The 15,811-nt window shown below is 42.0% G+C and overlaps 1 protein-coding gene across 1 annotated transcript in view; it reads right to left on the bottom strand.

Annotated features, from left to right (window-relative positions):
• The window catches only part of LOC132827069 (sodium- and chloride-dependent GABA transporter 1-like), a 118,331-nt gene extending 104,116 nt beyond the window's left edge, over positions 1 to 14,215 (bottom strand). Inside the window, exon 1 of the mRNA XM_060843514.1 lies at positions 13,914 to 14,215. Within this exon, the coding sequence (XP_060699497.1) occupies positions 13,914 to 14,115 (202 nt within the window). The 5' untranslated portion in view covers positions 14,116 to 14,215. The remainder of the gene's footprint in view (positions 1 to 13,913) is intronic.
• Between the last annotated feature and the right edge of the window lie 1,596 nt (positions 14,216 to 15,811).

The raw sequence follows: 15,811 nt of genomic DNA, 5'->3' as shown, positions 1-15,811 counted from the left end.
CTTTATCATTTATATAAAAAGATTTGAATGTGAATGTAGGAAGTATGATTAGTAAGCTTGCAGATGACACCAAATCGGAGGTGTAGCGGACAGCAAAGAAGATTACGTCAGAGTGCAGGTTACTTCAGAGTACACCGGGACTTTGATCAAATGGGCCAAGGAGTGGCAGATGGAGTTTAAGTTAGATAAAGGAGGTGCTACATTTTGGAAAGGCAAATCAGGGCAGGACTTATACACTGGGGGAGGTGCTGGGGAGTGTTGGAGTGAAGGTTGATAGATCCATGAAAGTGGAATCCCAGGTAGACAAGGTAGTGAAGGCAGTATTTGGTATGCTTATCATCATTGAACTGACCAATAAAGATAAGAGCTGGGAGGTATGTTGCGATTGTACAGGACTTTGGTTGTGTCACTTTTGGAATACTGCGTTCAATACTGGCCTCCCTGCTACAGGAAGGATATTGTGAAACTTGAAAAGGATTCGGAGAAGATTTAAAAAGAATGTTGCCAGGGTTAGAGCTATAGGGAGAGGCTGAGTAGGATGGAGCTCTTTTCCCTGGAGCATCAGAGGCTGAGGGGTGACCTCAGAAGTTTATAAAATCACGAGGGGTATGGATAGGGAAATAACCAAGGTCTTTTTCTTGGAGTGAAGGGTTCAAAACGAGAGGTAATACATTGAAAGATGAGAGAGAAAGATTTAAAAGGCACCTAAGGGACTACTTTTACAAACAGAGGGTGGTTTGTGTATGGAATGAGCTGCCAGAGAAAGTGGAGGAGTCTGGTCCAATCATAACATTTAAAAGTTAGACAAGATATGACTTAAAGTATTCAAAACTCTGAGCAATTAAGACCAGATTGGATAAAAGGAAACTTCCCCTTGGCAAAAATACTTCAATCTATTTTTCTAGGCAATTAATGACAAAAACTATTTAAAAACAAAATTAACAGGTTGTAACCCAGCCACAGAAGCAATAACTATGTAAATAGATAGGAATGTGTCCCAAAGTTGGTTGAGAAAAAGGGTATTGAGCACAACAAGCCAAAACACGATGTAGTTTCTTGAGGTTAGAAATACTGATCACTTTGCAAAATAAACACCATTTTTTACTCATGATCTGTTGTGATTTAAATTCCACTGTAACAATGCTGCTCCTTTAACAAGGTTAGGATGTCCTTTGTTTTTATTCTGAGGTTGTAAACATATAGATTCTGATGTATTTGATTTGGATGGGTTTTAAGGCCAATTTGATTATAGCTAGCAAATACTGTCTCAGGAAAAAAAGTCTTTCAAAGTTTTAAAAGAACACTTGTACAATGAAAGGGGAATGGCCAGTTCGCCAGCTCAGCTTTTGTTTAGTTTGGTTTGTTTATTTTTAGCAATCTGGAGCTGCTGGGGAACCCAAAGAAACAGTTACAATGGAAGGACATTCTATACCAACTCTGCCACCTCTCTCGCTCCTGTAATATCCTGTGTTTGATTTTACCTTTTTTTTCCCAAGGGGTATTTATTGGGATTGTTGCAGGAATTGGAACAGCATCATTAAGCTGGGATAATCTGTTCAGTTTTCAGACAGGTTAAAGTTATTCCAAATTCTCCTTTCTTGTATGTGTTTCATTTGGTAACGTTACAAATAAATTCTGTTTTGTTTCAAACGAATTGATTGGGCCAGCTGCCTCACTCCTGGAATATCCAGTTCACACCTGCTCAAAACAACTAGAAGGGGGATCCAAGATGGCGGCGACCCAGCAAGACTGAGTCCACAGTGCTCTACCCAAAACTTGGGAAAAGTGGGCTATCCACCCCCACCACACTCACTAAACCATTTATAATAGTTGTTAACCTTAAATAGTTACCTATTAGTACATTTAAATAGTCTAATACTAGCTGGAAAATGAGTAAAGGGAAGGGAACAGGCGGCTCTAAGAAAGCAGGGACCCCTCCCCCACCCTCTCCCTCTTCAGCTGCAACAAAGGTGTCTTCAGCTACTTCAGGAGATTTACCAATGAAGATGAGCTTTGAGGAGATGTTTGCCAGGTGGGAGGCGAAGATTGATGCTTTTATCGATGAGTCTCGGCAGAGCAGAGAAGCACTATCAGCCGAGCTGCAGAAGCAGGGCAGAGACATTCAGGAATTGGAGTGCCGAGTCAGAGAGGTGGAGTCGAAGGCCGCAGCCTCAGAGACTGGGATAAAATCAACAGCCGACCACATCCGTTTTCTCGAGAATCGAGTCCAGAACCTAGAAAACCACATTGATGACCTCGAAAATCGATGTCGTAGAAAAAATATTCGGTTGTTGGGCCTGCCCGAGCAGGAAGAGGGAGGTCAGCTGACAGCATTCTTAGAGCATTGGCTGCCACAACTTTTAAATCTGCATAATGGATCAGGCCAGGTAAGGGTAGAATGGGCCTACCGGGTCACAGTACGTGGGCCCAGCTCAACCCAGCGCCCACGCCCAGTCCTGTTCCAGCTGCAGAGCTATAGGGAGAGGCAGATGCTCCTGGAAGCCTCAAGAAATCTGGGAAAAGATCCCCAAGCTATGACCCACAAAGGATCCAGGATCATGCTGTTCCAGGACTTCTCCCCAGCTTTGGTCCGAAAGAGGAAGGCATTCGATGAGGCGAAGAAGCGTTTAAGGGACTTAAATATCCAGTACTCCTTACGATATCCAGCGACGCTACGCCTTAGCCACGAAGGATCCATATATAACTTCGGATCACCGGAGAAGGCTAAGGAATTCTTGGACTCTCTTAAATAAACTGTAAGAGATTGTGGACGCTGGTCTGCCTTTCCCATTATTTTGGTTTACATCCCTTCATCTTTTCTTATCTTTCCCCCTATGTGTGTATGTATATATGTTGGGGCGTTTGGTTAATGTTGATGGGGAGAGGTGGTTACCTTATTCTATTTTACTTCTGTTTTTAGGAGCGGGGTTGTTTTTCTTTCCCCTGTTATTTTGTGGTATTATATTTAAGTATTACATGTTGAGATTGTAATCTTATAGTTATATATGGTATTAATATTCCCAAATATATTTAGATGTGGGTGTGGGTGGGGGTGGGGTGTTCACTGTTAACTCTAGCTTTATATTATATTTGAATTCTCCTCATTTTATTGAGGAACACCTGGGTCAAGGGTGGGGCACTGGTTGGAAGAGGGTAAGATGGACTGTGGGAGAGGAAGTGACGCTCCCTGGGAACAAGGGAGAAAATCTCCAATTCGGAATGTTTTATATTTTTTATACTTAGAAAGAGTTTTTTGTTATATTGTTTTGAGTGTATCAGAGAATCTTTACTTTTGTAAATCTTGTATGCTCCATGCTCGGGATGTTCTAGATAGGGTTTCCCCTCCCGAGGGGTCTCGGATCTGTCCAGATGATTATGGCTGAACAGTCGGTTAAGTGGTGCACCTGGAATGTCAGGGGGAGTAATTCGCCAGTTAAAAGGAAGAAAATATTATCAAATCTTAAGAAGGAGAGAGTTGATATAGCTCTCCTACAGGAGACACACCTGTCGGATAAAGAACACTTAAAATTACGACAGGGCGGATTTGATCAGGCCTTTTTTTCCTCTTTTAATTCAAAAAGCAGGGGAGTCGTTATTCTTGTCCGGAAGAACTTCCCTTTGAAAATTCTAAATCAGATAAAAGACGAATCTGGACGATATATTTTGATTAAAGCCCTCATAAATGGAGAGGAATATGGGATCTTAAATGTATACTGCCCCCCGGCACACCCCTTTAAATTCATAACAGAAGCTTTTTCAAAACTGATGGCCTTTGGTGCCCGTCACACAATTATAGGGGGAGACTTTAATTGTATTATGGATCCGGAAATAGACAGGATTCCCAAGAGTGCTGCTGGAGTATCTCCCAGATCTAGACAACTGGCGGACCTGAATAAAGAATTAGGATTGGTAGATGTATGGAGATGTCTCCATCCACAGGGTAGAGATTTTTCTTTCTACTCTAATCCACATAAATGTCACACAAGAATTGATATGTTTTTTGCCCCATCGATTTTTCTAAACTCTATAGCAACCTGTAAAATAGGTACTATAGCAATCTCTGACCATGCCGCTGTATACATGGAAACTAAGGTAAAGAACAATGGAACATCTGCTCGGCATTGGCGTATGGACCCCTTCCTGATAAAAGATAGCAAATTTTTAAAGTACTTCTCCCAAGAACTTAAAACTTTTTTAGAAATTAATACTGGTACGGCTAGCAATCCGTCAATGATGTGGGAGACCATCAAAGCTTATGCACGAGGTTTGATCATCTCCTATTCAGCGACCCAGAGGAAAATGAAGGGAGAGCAACAGCGTCTGCTCGAAGCTCGCCTAAAAGCAGCCGAAACAGCATACGCTGATAGACCTTCTATCACAAAATTGCAGAGGATTACAGCTCTTAGGACAGCTTTAAACAGCGCGCTTACTCAAACGGCTAAAAGGGAAATATTATTTGCGAAACAAAGATTATATGAATATGGCGACAAACCGGGTAGATACTTAGCATTTCTTGCAAAGAAAAAGAAAGCCCCTCAAACTATTCCGACCATCAAGGAAAGTACAGGTACCCTGACTCATGATCATAAAAAGATCAATGCGACCTTTAAAGAATTTTATTCTGAACTATATAGATCGCAGGATTGTGAAGATAGGATTAGGAGGATGCAGTCATTTTTTAAAAATTTGACCTTCCCGGGCCTGACTCCGGAACAGGTGTCGGCCCTAAATACCCCTTTAACAGTCCAAGAAATACTTGAGGCAATTAGGCAACTTCAGAGCGGAAAAGCACCGGGCCCGGATGGTTTTCAAGCTGAATTCTATAAAGAATTTACAGGAATATTGGTTGACCCACTTACGGATATGTATAATTTTGCGCATAGTCAGGTCTGTCTCCCGCCCACGCTGAAAGAAGCAAATATTTCTCTTATCCTCAAAAAAGGAAAAGACCCAGAAGATTGTGCATCTTACAGACCAATATCCTTACTAAATGTAGACTTTAAAATTCTCTCAAAAATGTTAGCACTAAGACTAGAAAGGGTACTGCCATATATTATAAAGGAGGACCAGACGGGATTTATTAAGGGCCGCAGATCATCCAATAATATCAGAAGGGTCTTGAATATGATCCAAGCCTGTCATCAGGGAAAGATACCAGGAGTAGTAATTTCATTGGATGCGGAAAAGGCATTTGATAGGGTTGAATGGTCATATTTATTTTACACATTGGAAAGGTTTGGCGTTGGACAGGTGTTTACCAAATGGGTTTCAACATTGTATAATGACCCCAAAGCAGCTGTTATTACTAATGGGTTAAGATCGGATGGCTTCAGTGTGGGTAGGGGCTGCCGTCAAGGATGTCCTCTCTCACCATTGTTGTTTACACTGATAATCGAACCATTAGCAGAAACCATCCGGACCGATCCTAATATAACGGCCCCGAGGATTGGTACAGGTAAACACAAAATTACCCTCTATGCAGATGACGTTCTCTTATTCCTCCGTAATCCTTTAATGTCAGTGCCTCGTCTAATTCAAGTTATTAATACATTTAGTGCATTCTCAGGCTATAAAATTAATTTTTCAAAATCGGAAGCCATGCCAATGGGTGGTCTGGCTATGATACCCCACTTAATGGACGGATCCCCTTTTCCCTTCCGTTGGTCCCTGGAGGGCTTCTTATATTTAGGTATTTTTATCACGCCAGTATTTGATCAGCTGTATAGGGCTAATTTTGTACAATTAATGGAAAGGATAAGGCAGGACCTCCAGCGATGGAGAGACCTTCCGATTTCCTGGCTAGGGAGAATAGCATTAATTAAAATGAATGTTCTGCCCCGTCTCTTATATCCTATGAGAATGCTCCCGCTGATGCTGCCAAGGCTAGCTCTACGTAAATTATATGGCTGGTTGGGCTCCTTTATTTGGAATCATAGACGGTCCCTTATTAAGCTGAAGAAGCTACACCTTCCACAGGCAAGGGGAGGACTGGACTTCCCAGACTTTAGGAAATATCAGTTAAGCTCCCTACTAAGTTACATAGCTGATTGGGTTTCATCTGATCCACAATCAATTTGGCTGGATATCGAAGCCTCCCAAGTAAAATACCCACTTATTAACCTTTTATTTTCAGATAAGAGGAAAATCATTACAGACCACTGTAAAAATCCTATAATATTAAACACAATTAAGGCCTGGAATATAATGAGGCAAAATGAGGGTAACTCACATAAAACATCCCCCCATGCACCAATAGTAGGCACATGGGGATTCCAACCGGGGATTACAGATGCCACCTTTAAACTCTGGAGATCCAGGGGCATCTCATGCTTAGGGGACCTACTTAAAGATGGGATCCTGATGTCCTTTGAGCAGCTGCGTCTGAAATTCGGAATACCTAATGGGGATCTCTTTCGATACTTCCAAGTTCGAGATTATATACAGAGGAAGACTACATTAATAGATAGTCTTTATAAATCAGACAGAGAACGTAATGTCTTACGACCAGCGGGGGCATCCTCCGTTAGTACTATATACCATTTGCTACATGATGGAGTCTCAGGAGACATGGATGACCTGCTTAAAACATGGGAGCAGGACTTGGGGCTAGAAATCTCTGAGGATATGTGGAATGACATTTGGGAAAATGCTAGAAGAATTGCTATCTGTAACAGAACTCAGGCTATCCAACTAAAGATACTTCATAGGGCCCATATAGCTCCGGCTCGACTGGCAAAATTTAAGGCAGGAGCATCTCCAATTTGTCCTAAATGCAAAATAGAGGTGGGTACTCTGGTACATTGTCTGTGGACTTGTCAGAAAATCCGCAGATACTGGACTAAAGTGGCAAATACCCTGACAGAAATTTTAGGAACGGAAATTAGGGTGGACCCTGTATCTCTCCTTTTGGGCTTCTCGAACCTCTCATCTCTGGATATGCATGGGAAGAGACTATTTTCTATTCTCTCTTTCTGTGCAAGGAAAAATATTTTGGTGAACTGGGTGGCTGAGGGCCCCCCTGGACTTTCAAATTGGCACAGATTAATTATGGAATATATCCCCCTTGACTTCCTCACAAATATGGTGCACCGAAAGACTGAATTATTTTATAAAATATGGCAGCCCTTTTTGAATTATATAAATGCAGATATTTCGGCTATCCTAACAAGGGCTTTTATTTAGTGAAGATTTCAGACCGGGCTGCTCCGGGGCCCCTTGGGAGAGGAATCCGGCGCGAATACGGGTTTTATTATATTTGATGTTTATACATTCCGAGCATGTAACAGACTTAGGTATACACTCTGGTTAGTTATAGGTTAGATTAGTAGAAAGTTGAGTTTTTTTTTTCTTTCTTTTTTCGTTTTTTTCTTTTTTTGTTTTCTTTCTTTCTCTTTTCTTTGTTAAATTATGACTATTGTATATATGATTTAATTGTACATCAATGTTTGTATTTGAGAGTTTTGTTTATTTTTGTAAATTTGCAAAAATGTTAAATTTCAATAAAAATATCTACAAAAAAAAACAACTAGAAAAGTCAGGGCAGGGTGTGGGCTACTTTCTTGAAATGCTTTGGGGTGGGGGGTTTGGCCTGGTCTGGAACACTATTCTCTGGGTGGGTGGTGATAACTTAGGATAATCAAATGCCCTCCAACATACTACATTAAAATTGTGTAGTCAAGTAGCATATGGAAAGATTCAGGACATATCCAAACCGCCAGGTACTGATTGAGGACCTGATGCGAAGTCAGGTGAATAGTTGTGTCTTGGCACAGTGTCATGGACAGTGAAGGATTGACACCAATCAGTTCCTGAAATTAGGAAAACATTTGTAAAAAGGGCAGAAAAGAGGAAGAGAAGTCATGGAGCTGAAAGTAAAAAATACAAGGTGACTTAATTGAAGTGCAATGATTCACTAAGATTCATAAGCCTCATTCCTGGTGAAGGGCTTATGCCCGAAATGTTGATTCTCCTGTTCCTTGGATGCTGCCTGTACTTTTCCAGCATCACAGTTTATGATTCTTATGTCCAGCATCTGCAGTCCTCACTTTCTCCTACGTTTACTCACCCACATGGTGTCCACATTTTATGAAATCAATTCAATACTTCAGAATTTGTCTTTGTTAAATTTATACAGGGAGACTGGTGAGCAAGGTAAGATCTCATTGAATACATGGAGGACTAGCCATTTGGATACAGAACTGGCTCGAAGCTGGAAGACAGAGGGTGGTTGTGGAGGGTTGGTTTTCAGGCTAGAAGCCTGTGACCAGTGGAGTGTCACAAGGATCGATGCTGGGTCCACTGCTTTTAAATCATTTATACAAATGATTTGGATGTGAGCATAGGAGGTATAGTTAGTAAGTCGGCAGATTATTCCAAAATTGGGGATGTACTGGACAGCAAAGGAGGTTACCTCAGGTTATAATGGAACCTTGATCAGATGGGCCAAGGAGTGGCAGATGGAGTTTAATTTAATAAATGTCAGGTACTGTATTTTGGAAAGGCAACTCTGAGCAGGACTTACACACTTAATGGTAGGGTCATGGGGAGTGTTGTTGAACAAAGAGACCTTGAAGTGCAAGTTCAGAGTTCCTTGAAAGTGGAATCGCAGGTAGATGGGATAGTGAAGGTAGCATTTAAAATGCTTTCCTTTATTGGTCACAGTATTGAGCATAGAAGTTGGGAAGTCATGTTGTGGCTGTTCAGAACATTGGTTAGGACACTTTTCATATATTGTATGCAATTCTGGTCTCTTTCCTATCAGAAGGATGTTGTGAAACTTGAAAGGGTTCAGAAAAGACTTCAGGATGTTGCCAGGATTGGAGGGTCTGAGCTGTGGGGAGAGGCTGAACAGGCTGGGCTATTTCCTCTGGACTGTCAAGGCCGAGGGGTGACCTTATAGATGTTTATAAAATCATGAGAGGCATGGACAGGGTAAATAGACATGGTCTTTTCCTTGGGGTGGGAGAGTCCAGAACTAAAGGGCATGGGTTTAGGGTGACAGGGGAAAAAATTTCATGCAGAGAGTGGTGTGTGTATGGAATGAGCTGCCAGAGGAATGGTGGAGGCTGGTACAATTACAACATTTAAGGCGGCATCTGTGTGGGTATATGAATAGGAAGTGTTTGGAGGGATATGAGTCAAATGCTAGCAAGTGAGACTAGATTAGTTTAGGTCAGCATAGAGGAGTTGGACCGAAGGTTTTTTTTTGTGCCACACATCTCTATGACTCTAAGAGACCCTCAACCCTTGATCTACCTTACAGCTATCAAACTGGGCACACCAGCAATGTAACAGGGGAAGAGACAAGATCAATTTTTGTCTCAATTATTTAAGTTAAAGTAAGAGACGTTTCAGCTCATTTGTCTTGGTGGTTGAGCTACTTAACTGAATTAACCTCAATTCAGTTTTAAACTGAATTCTTAAAACAAATCCAAATAGGTCACAAAGCACGACGAGGGATGTATCAGGCATTTTATCGTGCTCCACCTCATGTGTTTGATAAATTGCACCTTGTTCTTGCAAGATACCCTTGATCTTAAATTTCAGAAGAGTTCTCAGAGAGGTACATGCTCAAAAGCCAAGATTCAGAAGACAGAATGAGAGCAGACTTGCAGCAATATCTACACCAGCACAAAATAGTTAGGATTAATATCCCATTTCTACGCTCTACATTGTATATAATGCTATGTAAAATCATGACTTATCCAATCATAAGAGAAATTGACTCTAGGTGACAAAGGGCTGGACAAGAGGACATAGATTGAAGATAATTGTCAAAAGAACTAGGGATAACATGAAATAAATTTGTATATTTCTAGATCACAACTTACTGTCTGAAAGAGCATTGGTCACAGATCCCGTAACTACTTTCCAATTTCATAAACTGAGAAGTTTATGGGAAAATGTTTGATTAAATGGATAGGTCTCCGAAAATAAAGCAAAACCTGCAAAAATTGGATAACCGAAATAAATTACTAAGTGCTAGAGAAATCCCTCTTCAAATCCTGAGAAAGAGAGATACAGTCATGCCACAAGAAACACTCAAGATGAGCATTAAATGCCGGCCCCAGCCACTGATGTCCATGTCCCACAAATGAATTAATATTGGATTTGAAACAGATGCTGCTAGACCTGCTGGGTTTCTCCAGCACCTTGTTTTTCTTTCAGATTTCTGAAAGAGGTGGCGAAATGGGCTATAAAGCCTCATTTTCTGCTATATGATTCTATGATTTGCAGAACATCATGGTGTTCAAAATATGGATGCTCTAAATTTCATACCCAACACTCCCTGGTTTTAGCTATAAAATACGTGAACAGAACTAATTGCTCCCAGGAAAAATCAAGCCAAAAATGATACCCTTCACTGCACAGAACCACAATGAGTTAAAAAAAAATGAAGGTAATAGACTAGTAAAGTGGAGTTCAGAAGAACAGCAGCAGCATCTAGTGTTGCAGGAATGAACATAATGTGCAATGATGACCACTGTGGATTTAAATTAGTCGGACCCAAAAAAACTGTTAAAACTTGATGTTCACAGTTTGAGAAATACTTACAAATTTCTGTCTTCAGATTAGAAGTAGTACAAATAACTCACTGGCAGGTTGGATATGTGATGCATAGAAAGGTATTCATGCACTGCAGCTTTCACATATTTCCATTTTCATGCAGGATATGGTCTTCAACAGAAAAATAAAATGTATGCTTGCTCACTTTGATTTTCAAACACTAGGAGTTGCTGAAATAAAACTGTACCTTGTTTTTTTGCCAGCTTTGCCACCTCCTCCAACCCCACTACCCTTCACGGTGGGCCCCTCTAATTCGGACTTCTTGCTCACCTCCAATTTTATTGACTCCATCTTTTGCAATTGTGACCTCATCTGCTAAACCCTTCCAGATTCACTTCATTTAAGCACACCTAACTCTTTGAAAAAGTAATCATGTCTCCATAGCTGGCCCAGTATCAATTCTTTCTGATGATGGCCCACGATGCCTTCTGGCATCTTTTGTTATGGTAAAAGATACCATACAATGCAAATTGTTGACGTACTGTAGGTTAAGTTTGACACATTTTGTTTATCATTCACCTTACATACGGAATCTCTAAGGATTTAGAGTCCCAAGTCCCTCCTGTTGCCATTCTGGTCTCTAACCATCTATCTCCAGGATAGACCACTGGACACTTTACCCAAAATTCATATCTGGCAAACAAACAATCTCTGCGACAAGGTTCCTCATGTTTTTTCTGGAGGGTACCTGCTCCACCTGACTTAAAAAAATTCAGACTCTTGTCTACTATCGCTCCATAATCCTCCACTCACATTTCACACTACCTTGAACTTTATCCTCAACTGACTTGTTGATTTGTCTTATTTCCTATTACAAACTCGGGAACCAACATATTTCAATGGCTCACCACAAACTAAAACATTATTCGTTGCACAAACAAAGTAATTATAAAAAAGTTTTCTACCCATGATTCTAATTTAACACTACAGATTAGTCTCAAAAGCTGATGTTTGTCAGTGCCTGGACCTCAAAACGACACCTGCCTCAGAGCTTTAAAAAGATACAACATTTAGGCGAGGATGATACAAGTAACATCGATGCAGAAACAATAATATCGTTCAGTCTTTAATCAAAGACTCACTGATCTAGCAAAAAGGCAAATAACTAAATAATTATGAACTAAAATGACAAAATCTTATAAAAGACAACATCACCTACGTTAAACTTAACTTAAACTGCTTGGATGTGCTTTATTCTTTCAATCACCAAGAAGGAACTTGCAATAGATTCATTGGTAGAAAACTCTTCAGTGGATTATCAGATCATTACCATTTTACTATTTGAGAGATCTATTTCTGCAAATTAACTGCGTTGTTTACTATATATTTCACACAACAGTGATGATACTTCAGAAAATAATTCAGAGCAGAGAGACTTTGAAGGTTAATAAGTCATTTGCAAATGGTTTATTTGACTACTTTAAACAATATTCATGCTAGTTTTGGATCTGTCATCTCCTCAATAAAAACCACAAAGTCAAGTCCCTTTATCTTCAACTACAACCCAATTTGTAACAATCATTTTAAATCCACGACTCTCCAATCTAGAGTTTACTTTTCCATCTTCCAAGTCCCTCCAGCTATGATTCTATTGAGACTGGGTGGAGTAAAGTTACAGCCCTCGGCAAATGTAAAACATGGCCCATGCATTCGACTCAAAATCTCAATGTACATTTACGGTCTCATGTTTCAGGCAGGATCATCACAAGCTACTTGTTCCAACAAGGTTCAAATCCAGTTGTTAGATTGCCATTGTTCTTTCCGCAGTCCATGCAAATTAGTTTTGAAAAAGCCTCTTATATTGAGAAACTAGTGTTGAAATGGTAATAGGCACACTCATTTAGCAAGAGTATGGCATGTTCATTTACTGGGATTTCAATTCCCTAAAGTTACTTTAATTCTGTTTGTGAAGAGAACATATTCTTGCCAAACTTGCATTTCCCATTCAGCAGAGCAAGAAGAAAAACAGCACACAGGTCTGATCATATCCAGATGGAACATATTCCCCTAGGCATTACTGAATTTTTGCTCTTTGAAGCTGAACGTTCATGGGGTCAGAGATGGACAGCATGGAAACGGACCCTTCGGTCCAACTTGTCTATGCCGACCCGATATCCCAACCCAAATCTACTCCCACCTGCCAGCACCCGGCCCATATCCCTCCAAACCGTTCTTACTCAGATACCCATCCAGATGCCTTTTAAATGTTGAAAATTGTACCAGCCTCCACCACTTCCTCTGGCAGCTCATTCCACCCTCCACGAAAATGTTGTCCCTTAGGTCTCTTTTATATCTTTCCCCCCCTCACCCTAAACCTATGCCTCTTGTGGGCGGCACGGTGGCATAGTGGTTAGCACTGCTGCCTCACAGCGCCTGAGACCCGGGTTCAATCCCCGACTCAGGCGACTGACTGTGTGGAGTTTGCACGTTCTCCCCGTGTGTGCGTGGGTTTCCTCCGGGTGCTCCGGTTTCCTCCTACAGTCCAAAGATGTGTGACCCTATCACTCAGGGTCTTCTGCACATCAGGGCTTCCACTGTCCTGGCTGCTCATGTCACCAATCTATCCCAGCAATGACCAAAACTGGGGTGAGCTGGCAACTACTGCAGTGAATTACTGCCCCTTGGAGCTGATACTCAACTATCTGCTTGAACCTTGGGTGTGACCACAGCTCAAAAATAAATCACCTAAACAATATTTGCCAAAACCTTACTCATTAACTGGTGATGGAGCAAAGGGCTGGTGTAACAGAAACAAGTCTACTTGGAAGCTCCAACACTGCTCCCACCTTCCGAGTGCTCGAAGAAACAAAAATATAATCCGGCTAACATGTTATTCAGGATATGTGCATAGCATTTACTTTAAAGAGCAAGTGCACAATCACCCCCGAAAAGAGCTTGAAGGTATTTTCCACTTCACTGTAAGTACCAGTGGTGGCAAAACACTTCGACATTAACCATTTGATCCTGACCTCTCATCTCAGACCAATATTTAAAATGAGGTCGGTCAGAGTTCAACAAGACTGAAAAGTGCGTTGTGCAATGGTTCAGTTATTCTGCCAGCCTTGGACACAGCTTCACATGTTACTCCACACCAGCTGTCATTTTTTTTCACCATGGCATGGACTCCACTTCCCCAAATAGAGCATTGGAAACCCGTCTCATTTACATAGCTCTCCTACTGTTTGACCTCCATATTCCTCTCCCATAAAATTCCATTGAAAACCGTGAGGCTGGTCTTCTGACCGGGGGGGGGGGGAAATCAAGTGGGCGAAACACCTAGAAGTTTCCTTTAAAAGTATCTGAAAATAAAGAAGGCTTTCCGTTTGCGCTTGACGCCTCTGGCTTACCTCCCCCACTCTTATAGCACAGATACGGGAACCTCCAGACGTTCCCCAGTCCCACTGCATTACCAACACAGACCAAGGTGAACTCCAACTGGCGGCTCCATGTCTCTCTGACTCGTTGAGGGGCTGGGAGCGAGTGGCGGAACTGTTTAGACCGAGCCCCCTCTCCTTTGGCCGGCTCCAATCTCATTTCCTCCGCCACCATCCCCGTTGCTTTATCATCGGGGGGTGTGTGTTCGTGAGTGAATAAAGCCGCAGCCCGCGAGTCGTGTGCGCAAGATTGCGGTCACTGCCTTTTTATTCGATTCCACCGTCAGCTCCTTCCTCCAGGACCAGGTCAAGACGCCCACAGGTGAGAGTCCAACGAATTCACTTGAAAACACGCCTTTCGCAGCACTGCTGCTGCTTCATCAGGTGCCACTGAGAGAGGGAGGCCTTAGACACATCATTTATAAGGAAAAGATCAAAGGGTCATACAACTCATGCGAACGAATTGAACATAACTGAGATGACTCTGAAACCTTTAACTAATTAAATGGAGGTGCAGGTTTCAATTAATTAATATGCAAATCCCAGAATTTCTTTCAAGTTTATAAAATGTCACATTGACTGTCTACAAATTGTGTCAAAACAGAATGTATCTGCAAATGCAAATACACCCTAAAGATTTGTGTGTTTGCGTGAGCGTGTGAGGGAGAGGGAGTGTGTGTTTGAGTGTGCACCAGTGAGGGAGTCTATGCATCTTATAAAGTGTTTGTGTGAGTGTACACAGTGTTGAGGTCACCTGTAGTGTGACATGAACCTAAGATCCTGGTTGAGGCCATCCTCATGGGTACTGAGTTTGGCTATCAAGGGTCATACTCGGTGACTCTGTTGTTGTGTATCCTGAAGTCTGCCTTGGAGGACAGTCAGCTGAAGATTCAAGACCGAATGTCCTTAACTGCTGAAGTGTTCCCCCACTTGGGGGAGGGGAAGATTCCTGTCTAGCGATAGTTGCATGGTGTCCATAGCATCTGCATGGTTTTGCCATTATACCATGCCTTGGGCATCCTTGACTGCAGGGTATGAGATCGACAACACTGCTGGGCCACATGAGTATCTACTGTGTATGTGGTGGGTGGTGTCCACATGTAATGGTAGTATCCATGTCGGTGCTCTTGCAGGGTTGTACAGTGTTGCATTCAATGTTGTCCTGAAGGCTGGGTAGTTTGCTGCAAACAATGGTCTGCTTAAGGTTTGGCGGTTGTTTAAAGGCAAGAAGTGGAGGTAGAGGACAGATCTTAGCGAGTTGCTCATCGTCATCAATGATGTGTTGTAGGCTGCGAAGAATGCGGTGTAGTCTCTCCACTCCCAGGAAGTACTGACGATGAAGAGCATCCTATCAGTTGTATCCTGTGTCAGTTTCCTGAGGAGGTCATTACGGTCTTTCACCGTGGTACATTAGAACTGGCAATCAATGAGTTGAGCATCGTATCCATACAAGCCTGTCAAGGCAAACTCTGCGAGACATGTCAGAGCATCAACAAGGATACTACCATTATACATGGGGACAGGTATTCATGTGACTCAGCCAATGTTGTCTACCTCATACGCTGCAGGCAAGAATGCCCTGAGGCACAGTATATTGGTGAAACCAAGCAGACGCTACGACAATAGATGAATGGACACCACGCAACAATTGCCAGACAGGGATGTTCCCTTCCAGTGGGAGAAAACTTCAGCAGTCAAGGACATTCAGCCTTGGATTTTCAGGTAAACATCTTCCAAAGCGGACTTCTGGATACACAACACACACAGACACGCTCTCTTTCTCCCTCACACACGCTCTCTCACCCCCTCTCATACACACACACTCTCTCTCTCTTCTCCTCTCACACTCACACACTCTCTCTCCCCCTCTC

Source organism: Hemiscyllium ocellatum, chromosome 24 (assembly GCF_020745735.1).
Source record: "Hemiscyllium ocellatum isolate sHemOce1 chromosome 24, sHemOce1.pat.X.cur, whole genome shotgun sequence".
In the NCBI taxonomy this organism is placed as follows: domain Eukaryota; kingdom Metazoa; phylum Chordata; class Chondrichthyes; order Orectolobiformes; family Hemiscylliidae; genus Hemiscyllium; species Hemiscyllium ocellatum.
Note: the sequence above shows the minus strand (reverse complement) of the source record. Positions and strands in the feature narration are given on the sequence as shown.